General features: G+C 38.2%; 1 protein-coding gene across 1 annotated transcript; it reads right to left on the minus strand.

Moving 5' to 3' along the window:
- Positions 1 to 750: 750 nt before the first annotated feature.
- LOC140234197 (probable E3 ubiquitin-protein ligase RNF144A-A) lies at positions 751 to 10,491 on the minus strand. The gene is made up of 8 exons (XM_072314264.1): positions 10,180 to 10,491; positions 9,025 to 9,129; positions 8,223 to 8,283; positions 7,232 to 7,386; positions 5,736 to 5,866; positions 4,422 to 4,566; positions 2,773 to 2,862; positions 751 to 1,050 (listed from the first exon to the last, which is right to left on the minus strand). Exons 1-8 carry the CDS (start codon positions 10,489 to 10,491, stop codon positions 910 to 912), a joined length of 1,140 nt encoding a protein of 379 aa, XP_072170365.1. The 3' UTR covers positions 751 to 909.
- Positions 10,492 to 13,629: the final 3,138 nt, after the last annotated feature.

The following is a 13,629-nucleotide window of genomic DNA, read 5'->3' on the forward strand; positions in this document are numbered from 1 at the left end:
TTCAAAACATCTCTGTACAATCCAGGTAATTTCTTTATATACAATACATTCAGATTGTGTACATTTACCATCTCCCAGTGGTGGACTTACCCTTTTTACCATGGTTCTTAAAGCAAGGAAGAAAATAATAAATGGGGACTGCTTAAAAACATAATTCTACACCTATCATCAATATTTCATATTTTTTCTTAGAAAGGTAATTGTCCTACATTTGAAGAGTTCAAAGGTATTCTATTTTTTTAAAAATATATAAACAAATAAACCATTTAGTACATCGGCAAGCACAAATACACATTTCAATAGGAAAAGAACTGTTTTCTTCAAACAATACACATATCCTCACAAACCTGATCCCTCAATACACACCAATACATACTGTATAATGTACACAATACTAACACTGAGAACTCTTTTATGTTATTCATTATCACTTGCACCCAGCTAAGAATACAACATCTGCATATTAGGTTCAGTGCCATACAACAAAGACTGCTCGAAATGTCAACATAAATCTAAATAAACAACAGAAATACTGCTTAAAAGCAAAGATGTCCACTGTTACAGGAAACAAACAAAAACTAAATAGAACAGAAAACCCAAGTATTTGCAGGTGCAGAATACCCATGCATTGTTGCACATGAATATTATTTGCATGCCACAGCTCTGGTATTTTTGTTGACTGTAACTTACCTAGACAAAACACACACACAAAAAAAGATAAATAAATAAATGAATAAATAAAAACCAAAGAAGAAGGAAATTGCAACTTGAGAGGCACAAAAAGACAGAGCTTAATATTTGATTATATTTCAAAAATCAATACAGGACGGGACACTGTACTTTTGAATATATGATTCTACAAACATACATACTGTGTCATATATATTTGGAAGCTGTTTGGAGAGGAGACTAGCTCTCAGGAATATCTGCATCATCGTCACACATGCTGCCCCACTTGCTCTTACAGCACAGAATGCAGGGCGCCACCACGAGAAGGAATGGTGACGCAAGTAGCAAAAGGAATCCAAAGCCAGCAAAGACACACACAATCTGTGAGACAAGAAAAGAGAGCATTGCACAACATGAATAGTTTTCATGTAATGTCCATCTATTATCATCATGCCATTGCTTGCATACATAATGAGGAAGTAATACCCTCTAATAGTAATTCCTCAAAATTTAAGTCAATTGTACTGAAAATTAAGGAAATACAGAAAACCAAAGCGACAAAATGTGACACTGCTTTTTTTCAAACTTGCCACATTAATCTATGAATAAAATAGAAAAATTGTATGTGCTCTTTTTGATAATTATAAGACATCTCATCATTAGATTTTCTTTGATCAGGAATTTTCATACATTCAAAAACCAGATTTTATGACCACAAAAAAAAAAAATATCTTAATAAGTGGAACATCCTTCTACATGTATTTCTTGATGTAGTTCCATGTTAGTATCTTAGTCTGTCTAAAGCAATTTGGAATGTAGCCAAAATATTTTTACACATTCTGTGTCATCATGCTGTTTCAATGCATTGTGGCATCGTTTGGTACAATATCTGATATAAAGCATTTCAAAATGGAGTTAACCTTCAAAGTTATATTCAGGCATGTGAGTGTTCAGCTACCAGGTAAGTTACAACCAAAATGGATGGAGCCTCTTTTGTACACACACTTTAAGTCAGCTGTATTGTGCATAAATGGCTTTGGTCTCAAGTAATTGTTAATAGAATAATTTTTCATGCTTTTTTGGCAGCTTGAGTGAATACCAGCATTCACAAACTATCATCAAAGTAACATTTAGATGTGTGAGATGTATTGACACCATGAATCATTTCATTACAAACAAAACCTTCTGTACAACACAACACTTTCTCTAATTGGTCCCTGTATAAGACTGAAAACATTGCTTGGCTGAAATCCTCTATAGAAAATGGAGAGAGTACTGATTCAGTGGCCACAGTACGATTTTGTAATTCTTTTGTTTCTGCAGTCTAAGTATTATTGAATTGCACATAAATTTGTAATGCACATAACAGCTCACTCTTACAAGGAAGGATAGTCACAGCACATAGCACACAGTATACTCGGTACTTTCCTTATTGTTTAATATTTGTTTCTGCATGTGAGCAAGTGCGTCTGTGAAGAGTTTAATGGTGCATAGTGTGTAATTAAAAAGGTGGAGTAACTTTAAGCTTAGCATAATTACATAAAAGCATTTTCAATGACAATTTTGAGAGCTGCTGTGTTGAAGACTTGAATTCTTCTGTAAAAGATCGTCATGTTCAATTGGGAAAAAAAAATAGATTCACTGATATTTTAACAAACACACACACATAATCACTGTAAGAGGCTTGATGTAAATTTCAACACAGCATAAGTCAATGTAAGGCCTCTTACCTGAGCCCTGTGAAACAGTATATTATAAAGTCAATGTAAGGCCTCCTACCTGAGCCCTGTGAAAGATAACAGTATATTATAAAGTCACTGTAAGGCCTCCTACCTGAGCCCTATGAAAGATAACAGTATATTATAAAGTCAATGTAAGGCCTCCTACCTGAGCCCTATGAAAGATAACAGTATATTATAAAGTCAATGTAAGGCCTCCTACCTGAGCCCTGTGAAAGATAACAGTATATCATAAAGTCAATGTAAGGCCTCCTACCTGAGCCCTATGAAAGATAACAGTATATTATAAAGTCAATGTAAGGCCTCCTACCTGAGCCCTATGAAAGATAACAGTATATTATAAAGTCAATGTAAGGCCTCCTACCTGAGCCCTGTGAAAGATAACAGTTGTTCTGGAGTGTCCAAGTTTGTTCTTGCATGGTCCCTTGTCATAGTGCCTCAGAAGAAAGTCATTCTGTAAAGATTACACAAGAAATGAGAAATGAATCATGCCGTCATGTTTGACAGCTGATTCTATCCTGCCTGTGCTAACCTCTGATTTGCAATGCATGGCTCTAACAAGCCATTTATTGCTCCTCTTTTCCTTTAAATATGATTCAGTTCCAAGAAGCAAACAGCACAGCACAACTGTAAAAACAAACACGGGTGCTACATGACAAGGCACTCCTGCATGCCATGTGCGCATAAACACATGTGGCATATTGTAGGCCTAAGTTTAAAAAAAAAAAAAACAACTGATATCAAAGTATAAATTAAGGTAGTAAGAAAAGGGGAAAGGGGCAATAAAATAGCATACAGTCAAACCTGCCTTAGTGGCCACCTGTCTATAGCGGCCACTGAAAAATCCCCCCCCCCCCCCCCCCCCGAGAGAAAAGCCCTGTTAAAGACCCTGTGCATAGCCGCCACCTGTCTAACATGGCCAACGGTCACAAATTTGCTTTCCCGTGGTAGAGTTTAACCTGTCTATAGCAGCCAAAGACACGATGGAGCCATAGCCGAGCCGATAATTCAGCATGTTTTGCTGCTTTGTAGCCGTGCCAGTTATTCCTGGGCAACGTTCAGTGATCGCCACTGCTACAGTCATCACTCATTCAGTCATATGAAACAATGCACTAGTGTTTAGCTTTCTTCAGAATTGTACACATGCTACTGTGCAACAATGTCATGATCACCGGCATTGTTCAATGCATGAAACACATGTGTGCATACGTACACACATGCATGTGCAATGTACATGTACACGTAGGCTATGCACACAAAGTTGGATAACCTGTCTATAATGGCCTCTTTTTCTTTCTCCCTTGGGTGGCGGCTTTAGACAGGTTTGACTCTATTAAATTCTCTATACACTTGGTTTTTGCTCAGCTTAGGCAATATACATGTACACTGTAACACTCACTTTGTTCTAAAACAAGTCCATTTCTGGCAGAGTGATATTTCTATGTAACCACCTGGTCATAAAAGGCTTGCACACTTTCATAACACTTTTCTTTTTTTCATTCACTGAAACACATTTTAAAGGGATAGTACAGTATTGGTGGAGATGAGAATTGGGCTTTTAACTTTTTGCGAGATACCAAGAAACCACTTATGAAATAGTACAGAGCATACCATTTTAAGAGGAATTCAAAGTTTATTTGATGAAAATCGAGTTTGGCATGGCTGAAACATCCAAAAACAAAGTAAAACAAAGCGATCATAAAAGAGTGTGGGTCCCACACTTATTAGAATCGGTCTGTTTTGGATATCTCAGCCATTTCAAAACCAACTTTTATCAAATAAACTTGAATTCCTCATGGAATTACATGTTCTTTCATATTTCATAAAAGGTTTCTCATTATCTCACCAAAAAATGTTAGAAACCTGAAATTAGGTCTCAACCAGAACTATATGATCCCTTTAACATGATGGAAAACTGATCCCTCTTCAAAGTTAATGAATACAAGTGGCATACAATTAAAATATACAAAGAGAGGAGAGAGAGAGAGAGAGAGAGAGAGAGGGAATACTCACATCAAGATTGGCGAGACAGTACCAGCAGAAGACATGCTGGCAGTTCTTACACATCATCTGAGCACAGCCAGCGTCCCTCTCAATGGGGATGTGACAAAATGGACAGCGCTTGATCTTGGCCTCATCTGAGTCATCCTTTTGAATTCTACAATGAGGCAGCGGTACAAGGGAGAGAAAATAAGAACAAATGAGGCAGTGGTACAAGGGAGAGAAAATAAGAACAAATGAGGCAGTGGTACAAGGGAGGGAACATCACTGTAAAATGAGACAGTTGTACAAGGGAGAGAAAATCAGAACAAACAAGGCTGTGGTACAAAAGGGAGGGCAAGATCTTTGCACAATGAGGCACTGGTACGAGAGAAGGAACATCATTTTACAATGACGCAGAGGTAAAAGGGAGAGAAAATCATCACAAATGAGGATGTGGTACAAACAAAGGATGAAACATCACTGTACAATGGGACAGTCGTACAAACAGGGAACATCACAAGTAGAATGAGGGGGTGGTACAAGGGGGAGGGGGATCATTGTACAGCTCTCCAGTGTAGGTTAAGGTGCTAATTCCTGCTATTGTTTAAAAGACAGACTAATCACTTTCTTAAACTTCACAGAAATATGAAAGGGAATTATTTGTACTCCTTTAAGCCTACAGAAAATATTTTTTTTCCATAAACTAACTTTATGGGTGATTTTTCAAGAATGTTTACAGATATTTTCTAGGAACACCCCTCACAGAAATACTACATCTCTCCTGTTTCAGACAACCATCATCCTTTAAACTGTACCATCAAGCCTTCAGAAATATGAGCAATAAATAAATGTTATTCAGTTGCCAGCATATATAAATTTAGGCCATGACATCAGTAGTTAGTCATCCCTTCAGCCTTTGCCTGGCAATAATTAGAGGGTCACATGACACACTGCACAATATGTACTCATAATGCAGCTTTATTAAACTGTTCCTAGTAAAGCAGGTACAGGAAACTGTCAGGTTGTTCTTAGTACAGCAGGTATATGAAACTTCATGAATGTCTTTTCGAATATCCATCATGCTGTATTTCAGCTACTGGTGTTTAGTGGAAAAGAAATCAATTTCTATTCTAACTGACAACAGGTCAGAAACGCCTACTCTAGGTACATTTAAAATGATGAATGGACCTCGTATGATTGCAAAACAAAAACAAACAGACAAACTCTTAACACCATATTACAAACTTCATCCCCAAATCCACTGCTGCGTTTGCACCATATTTTCACATAAATCACAATCTTAGTCTATAATGTAAACCATCTATATTGTAAGTGTAAACTTACCCAAGCATGTCTAGAAAGTGTGAAGGTCCTTTTGACCTGCCAGAACCAGCACTTGAACCACGGGATATTTTACTGCAAGGTTTATGGCCATGCCATGCAGCCTTACAAATGGAGCAGAAATTAAGTCCACACTAAAATGTACAAGGGAGATAAAATTGGAAATATTTTCCACAGAATTAGATCCAAATAAATGGTACGCATATTTACATCAACATGCAAACAGCTGCAAACACTTTGTGTGAACACAACATTTCTACACCTTCTTTTTCTTGTATGGCACAATGTGCCTGGTTGATACTGTTTGCTACTAGTGGTCACCAGACTATTAGTGATCACCCGACTATTAGTGGTCACCTGACTACATGTATTAGTGGTCACCTGCAGCAGACCATGAGGGATTAGCATCATTTGCCTGATTTCTGGTGTTGGTACAATGTATGTGGGAGTGGACCATTTTCACCAGGTTAGCACCCAGCTTCTTGTGAGGAAGTGAAGTGGAATCTTTTACATGTAGAAGTCCCGACTCCCTCACACACTGGTCCTAAATTTAATGTCCTATTTGAGAGATATCATGTTTTTGCTTAACACTAGAGGGACAGTATGATTACATGTAAAATGGCTATATTAGACCCAATGGAGCTTGGAGGCGAGTCATTTGACTGCAAGGCAGATTAACCCGTTGAGGACCGACTGATTTTGCTACAACACACATTTCCCATAGACACCTGCCCGAGTATACTTGGGACTCGTCCTCAATGGGTTAACTACTGAGTGACCTACCTCATCACCAATATTTCCATATGATATGAACTACTTAAATTGTGTGACTATGATCCTTACTAGTACTCCTTTAACCCATTGAGGATGAGCTGATTTTGCTATAACACCCATTTCCCACAGACACCTGCCCGAGTATACTCGGGACTCACCTTCAACGGGTGAAAGAGCGCATTTTACAGGACTTGTATCCTATCCCACACATTACCTCCATCCCTGCAATACATGTAGCATCCACATATTTGACAAATGCTGTACAATGCAACTCATTAAAAATGCTTTCTTTTCCATTTTCACAAATAGATCACAGCAATTATGGGTACAGATGTACAAAACATCCTTCCTTTATACAAATACACTTAAGCTCATTTTTGTCACCACACAAAATTTGGATCCAGAAAAGGTCACCTTTCTCCATCATCCCTGCCTCCAAAAACACTACAAAAAAAAAATGAGAAAAAGAATGAGATCTGACAACTTGTATTTGTATGCACAATGCATATCAAATATCACAACTTTGTCACAAAATACTACATGCTATCAATCTCTTTGCTTCACCAGAAAACAGGTTTCCCCTAGACAAGACTTGCCCCATTCTATCATACAGTGTACAGGTGTGTCTTTAACACTCTGTCCACAATGGAAGTGAAATACATGGCACTGATATCAACTGCATGTCATGTTATCATCAATACAACACATGCTATCTCATGCCTTACTTTAGGACACAGAAATCTCTTTCCCTGGGGTGGGGCGTGCTTCTTTCCCTTGGCTGTGCCTGGTTTCTCCTTGTTGTCTTCACCTTTCTTCTCTTTACACACAGCATCGCAACCCATTTTGGGACACCAAGCTCGGTTTGGGTCAAGTTCTACCTCTATAAGATTTGATAAACAGAAAATCAAGTCATATGTTACCTGGTGGAAATTGGAAAGAACACATCAATCATATTACAGCCAGTAATAGCATATTATCAAATCATATTTCAGTTTGAGCTAATTTTAATTCATTGAGACTCGTGTAACTCATTCATATGACCTTCGACTCAAACAAAACCAAGGTGAAAATACAACACAAGGAGATCAAAAGAATATGCCTGCACACTGAAGGATACATTTTTAAAAAGTTTAACTTGTGCATCAAAATTAGAGGTGAAGGTGAAAACATCTTCTACTCTACTACAGTATGTACAGATTTCTTCATTTTTGGCTTTTTTGTTTTTGCCATACAAAGAACAAAATGTAGAAAGAAATCAAGGTTTCAAGGAACAAAGTAACCTGGTTTCAGACTTCAATTACACAGGTAACCAGACATCTGCACATACAAAGTCAGATTTCACAAAGGTTTGTGCAAATTTGAGATCGTATATAATGCTGACAGAAGTCCAATAATGAAAGCATATGGTGGCCGAGTATGGATATTACATCCAGGTTTACTTTAGACCACAGACTAAATTTAAACCATTGATCAGGGCCCCGTTTCAGAAAACCTGTTATCAGTGACAGCTGCTATATTTCTATGACAAATTTGCTCTCAGCCAATCAGGTGCAAGAATTTCAGTAGCCTCTAACAACTATAACAGCTTGTCACTGATAACAAGTTTTATGAAATAGGGCCCTGATTTATTCACCACTGTGAATTTGGGCCATGTCTTCATGTATGGTTGAGGTGTGTGCTATTTTACAGGAATATTCTCCCCAAACAGAAACTTACCTTTCATGAATTTGACCATTTTGAACCTCTCAAAAATGACGTCATCCACAAGGAGTCGTACCTACATGAGAAATTCAAAAGCAAGGGCAATTGATGAATTAGTAATGAATGCGGCTTACATTTGGAATATATTAGATTTTGCACCTGTAGTTTACATAGGGGCAAAAACATCCAAGAACATGACATGTCACACTATCAGTCATACCAATTAGTACAACTATGGGCAGAATACTATATCACTTTTCTGAGGACACAAAGAAGTTGCCAACATTTGCAGCACTGCCATAGATATGTCAGGTTGAATTTGCCATCAATTTAAAAGGGTGTGACTGATTTCTTTTTCTTCTTCTGTTTTTGACTTGATTTCCTTTGTTGGACATACAATGTACCTTCTAGCATCTCCTTGATTGACCCAACTTTCACAGAAATGTTTTCATACAAAGTGTAAACTTGTCAATGTGATCACGAACTAGTAAGAAAATAAAAACACTGAAATATGTATCTTTCAAATGCTTTGCTGTGCCTACGGAAAACAACTCCTTGTCCACATATTTCTTAATGTCCTTTAACAAAAATAACAGCTTTCAGAAAACGCTTCTGAGCATTGCTAACATGTAACCAAAACTTGACTTAGTTATGTACAAAAAGTAGACAAGATAAGACTGCTGTTCATATTGGCATCTGACACCCAGTTGACCCACCTTCTTCAAGCAAAAGTGTCTTTGGAAAACATTTAAGCTCTAGTCTCCTGGAGAATAATCACTTGATCTTTAGTGTTTCCATTTCTGGATCACTGCCTTACCTCCTGCTCATCAATTTTGCCATGTTCTTTGCATGCAGCATCAGGGCAAGTCACGGTGGAAATGGCGCCCTCCTCAGTCAGAACAATGAGGTACTGCCTCAGACACTGCCAAAGATAATCAACAAAAAGAAACTCAGATTACTGTCAGTTGCAGTGCAAATTATTCTCTAAGTCATCTATAAGAGCTGTAGTAGTCATGTGGCTGTTACATTCTGTGTAAGGCACTTCTCGTCACTCCGCCCACCCGACAAAAATTCCATGACTGGTTCATGACGTCATCATGTCGTCGCATATTTTGATTTAAAACCCAAAGTTTTGGTATAAAACAAGATGTATACTATTTAAATGGTTGATCAAGCAATATCAACTTGTTCAGATAAGGAGGGGGGGGGGGGGGTAAGCTGGAGAGAAGCAAAATAATAACAAACTTCCAAACTTGTCATGAATATCCAATGCCTATGCTGAATATAATATAGTTTAAAATGAAATCATGTCAACATGTAAATCTTTGACATCTTAAAAATATAATACATGTTGTACAAACAGTCTGTATGTCTCAATTTTAAAAGCACACAGGCAAGAAAGTATTTTTTCTGGCATATCCCAAAATAAAAATAAGTTATCCAGCAAGTTCACTAATCAATATTACTGGGCAAAATTGTTCTAGTACTACTGACCTTACCCAAAATCATTATCCTAACTGGTATACTCTCCCAACTTGTACTGTACATTGTATATTCTGGCAGCCATGTACACAGGTCTGTGTCTTTATCTCTCTCTTTTCCATTCCTTTTTGTAAAACAAACTTTCCTCATTTTCCAAGATCACATTCTGATTGGATCTGATATCAAAACCCCTATCACAAGGCAATAATGTCTCCATCCTTTATTAGGTGTATGACATTGACACAGTTTGAGCTGAGTAATGCAGATTGCACAGTATTATTGACTATAAAATGACAAGCATGTATGCACAGTTCCACTGACAACCTCAAGAACAAATTTACTTGAACTAGAATTGTGACAATGGAGTTTCCCATGAGGTTTCATACGCACAAATCTTCAAACGGCCTTACAGAGTTTTGTAGTGAGCGTATTATGTGTAGAGTGATTTATAAATAGGCACAGGGAAGCTCGAGGGTCACTCTCATCTTACCTTCTTGCAGTAGACACATGCACACTTATGCATCTTGTGCATCTCTTGCAGCTTGCACTCACAGAGACATAGCTTACAGGTGATCACTGGATCCAAGGCAAGGTTGCCACTGACGGTGCTGCAGGACGATGCTCTCTTACAACAAGTATTGTGCTGAGCAACACCACCACCACCACCATTCCCACCACTAGCACCAGACTGTGGCACTGATTCATCTAGTGGCATCATCTGTTCTGTTGATGACTCTACATTGTCTGGAAAGCTATCAGGTTGCAGCGGGTTTGACATGCAGAATGCTTCTATCCCTGCCATGTCAGGCAAGGCAATGTCAATGTAAACAGTTAGTGTCAATTGTGTATAGCAGCTTATTCCCTCAGATGATTCAAATAATCTGAAATGTTTGTGTCTACACTGTACCTCAATTTCCCAGAGTGGTTCTTTTCCAGGTGCACATGGATTTGACGACTCTAGAAACTATTGACGCAAAAAAAAAAGGTCATACTAAAACAACTCACATTGGTCAGCAGGATCTTAATTATTGCGAATATTTCAAATTACCATGGAATGTATAAAATACACACTTTCAATGCACTCTGCATCATTCACTTCCTTTCTGAATGGGTTTTTCCATGCTGCAGGGTCAAACCTCCATGGTCATTGTCAACACCAGAATTGCAACATGACTTCTATCCTAATTCCAGTGGTTCCTGTAGAGGTGGTTCTGCAGACATGATTTCAATGCAGTCCTGATACTCTATTCCATGGCGTCACAAGTAATCTGCATCTTTCCTGTAAAGACAAATGCACAAAATCATCATGAGCAATGATGTGCACAAACTTGAAGATTTCTTATTTCTTAGTTTAAACTAGCAGCTACAGTAGATGGCTACAAGCATGTCTACCTTTAGCTGTTGACCCTGATCCAGCAGCCTTCTTCAGTAAGCATCCCACCAATGGTTCTTGGGAGACAGCAATTAAAATTACAATAACAAGTACAATGCTCATATCACGGATGATCTGAAAATCAACATGCATTGCTTGACTTTACCTTAGAGAAAATAGTTTAACTTTATGTGATTGCATTTTATAAATCACAACATAACAACGATTACTGGTAAAAATTATCATCAAAACAACTGTAACACAAATAATAATATGGCTTGGGGTGCACACGTTTTACTAAGTACAGTTGTACATTATAGGACAAGGTACTTGAGTCTGAGCCATGATTTTTCATGTGTGACCACAATGTAAACACTTGGATAGCACTAAGCAGTGAATATATATTTGATAGTTGGGTGCTAGTGCAGGTGTTGGTGTTACAGCTCTATCTCCCACAAAACTGTATCAAGTTGGGCTTAAAATTTGTAAAACAAATTCATAAGCACCTTGTGTTCTGCAAACACTAACGGCATGCAATGTCACAGGCCAGGGATCCCACTGGAATTGGACAAAAAAGAACTGATGTCAAATAAAACATGTAACAAATACAATGTAGGATAAGTTTTAAAAGACAATAACATAATTTGCAATGGACTGGTGTTAGGTATAAAAATGGAAAAAAACACTAACAAAACAAAACAGATATATAATGCAACTTATGGCAAGATCAGTAGAGTAGTAGGCCCCTCAAAGAGGGTAGCTCCATTCAGGATTTCAGCAGATCATTCAACACTGGGCCCAAACAAACAAACACAAACCACCCATGATTCAACCACAACACTGTCCAAAGTTTGACCGTCTGCTACATCAGTACATGTGGAAAGTATTTTAACCTATCTAACCTTAGTTAGGCCTAGATCCTGTATTTTTGCGAGCAGTCCAACCTTGCACGGGAGGTCGAACCTTGCATGTCCTTGGTGCGGGTGCCAATTTATTCAGCAAGTTCTCAGATAAACTGCGACCAGCCCCAACACCACGCTCCCACACCATAACTAGCCTACTGAGTACTGTGTACAAACAAGGAGCGCCCTGGGGTTAGTTCTCAGCAAAGAGGTTCTATAGAACCTCTTTGGTTCTCAGTTAACCCCCGCGCGCGGCGCTGTAACCAATAACAGTACGTGTTGGGGTCGCTGCTGCAGTTAGTTCTTGAATTCTCGGTATAGGACCTACTAATGCAGTATTATAATACAAATGGTAATAGTAATATACGTTCAGTTGTCACACATCATTCTTGACTAGGTAAGTTTACATGTAAACTTTCTAACTAGCTCCACTACACTAGGGCCTCCGAGTAAACACGATACACGACTATTACACATCTAACGTTAGTACTTAATAGTAGAACTTTCTACTCTAATGGAATGTTAGGACTCAGGAGTTGTACGACTGGCCACTAAACATTTGTACATGAATGACTCAAGAGTCATAGGCCTAACACTATAAACAGTTACAGCTAAAATATACATATTAACGATTAGTTCTATTCTAAGATGTAAAGCACGTTCGTTTTCGTTGAAACCAATCACCACAACAGACCACCATAGCCGATAGGCATCATTGGCCGGCACCAATCCAAGGCAATGCCACCAATGGCAATGCCAATGAACAGATGAATGGTCAACTAAACTGATCGTTCTTACACACAGCCACAGGCTAACCTGTGAATAACACTACAGTCTTCTTCGACATGGTAAACTGCACAGCTAGCTCGCACGCAAAATGTGAACAACACACGATGAATTCTCACCGGATTTATTGCCCTTCCTTCTAAATTGCAGTGAAGTTAACACTTAGTCAACAATACAGCATTCCCATTAACGTTTTACATCACTACGCACCACCAACAAGCGGCAACTACAGCAAAGCCAATGGCTACACACCACCAAAATAATCCTTGCACTAAATAAACGAGAAGAACTCACAGCACAGCTAGCAAGAGGCACGAATGCGTATCAGCACTGTACTCGCAGGAAGTCTCGAACTGCTGCCCTCACCGCTGGGACAGCACAGAGCTTATTTTGACGGGGAAATAATCTAACATACCAGAGTTACGTCAAGTACTTCGAGTATGATACATACTGGACATTCAAAGGTTAATATACTTAACTCTCGAGTCCCGTGTGCCATCCCTAAGTGTATTAATTAAACAACAACGCTGAATGTAGTTCATTGTACCTGTATAGACCTTGCATGTAATACCAACCCTAAATGTAAAAACTTTCAAGATAAAAGTATGTGATAAAATCCTGAAGGCAATAGACTGTAATAACTTACAACCATAACTGTTATATAGTGTAATTATATCCATCCTGAAGTAGGGTCAGATTGAAAAGACAAATATATATATATATATATATATATATATATATATATATATATATATATATATATATATATTCTTGGGGAAAACATATGTCCTTTCCACGGCCGGCCGGCGCCACGTTTTTAAAATTGGGGGAGGGAGCAGTTATATTTCTGGTGCCACCGTGGACAGTGTAAACTTTCGTT

The sequence above is a fragment of the Diadema setosum genome, chromosome 10 (assembly GCF_964275005.1).
Source record: "Diadema setosum chromosome 10, eeDiaSeto1, whole genome shotgun sequence".
Lineage (NCBI taxonomy): Eukaryota > Metazoa > Echinodermata > Echinoidea > Diadematoida > Diadematidae > Diadema > Diadema setosum.

Coding starts and splice junctions, on each gene's coding strand:
- LOC140234197 (XM_072314264.1), bottom strand. CDS start 10,491: ATGGCAGGGATAGAAGCATTCTGCATGTCAAACCCGCTGCAACCTGAT. Junction 5,867..7,231: donor AGAGATTTCTGTGTCCTAAA/GTAAGGCATGAG, acceptor TGTACATTTTAG/TGTGGACTTAATTTCTGCTC. Junction 1,051..2,772: donor TTATCTTTCACAGGGCTCAG/GTAGGAGGCCTT, acceptor CTTGTCTCACAG/ATTGTGTGTGTCTTTGCTGG.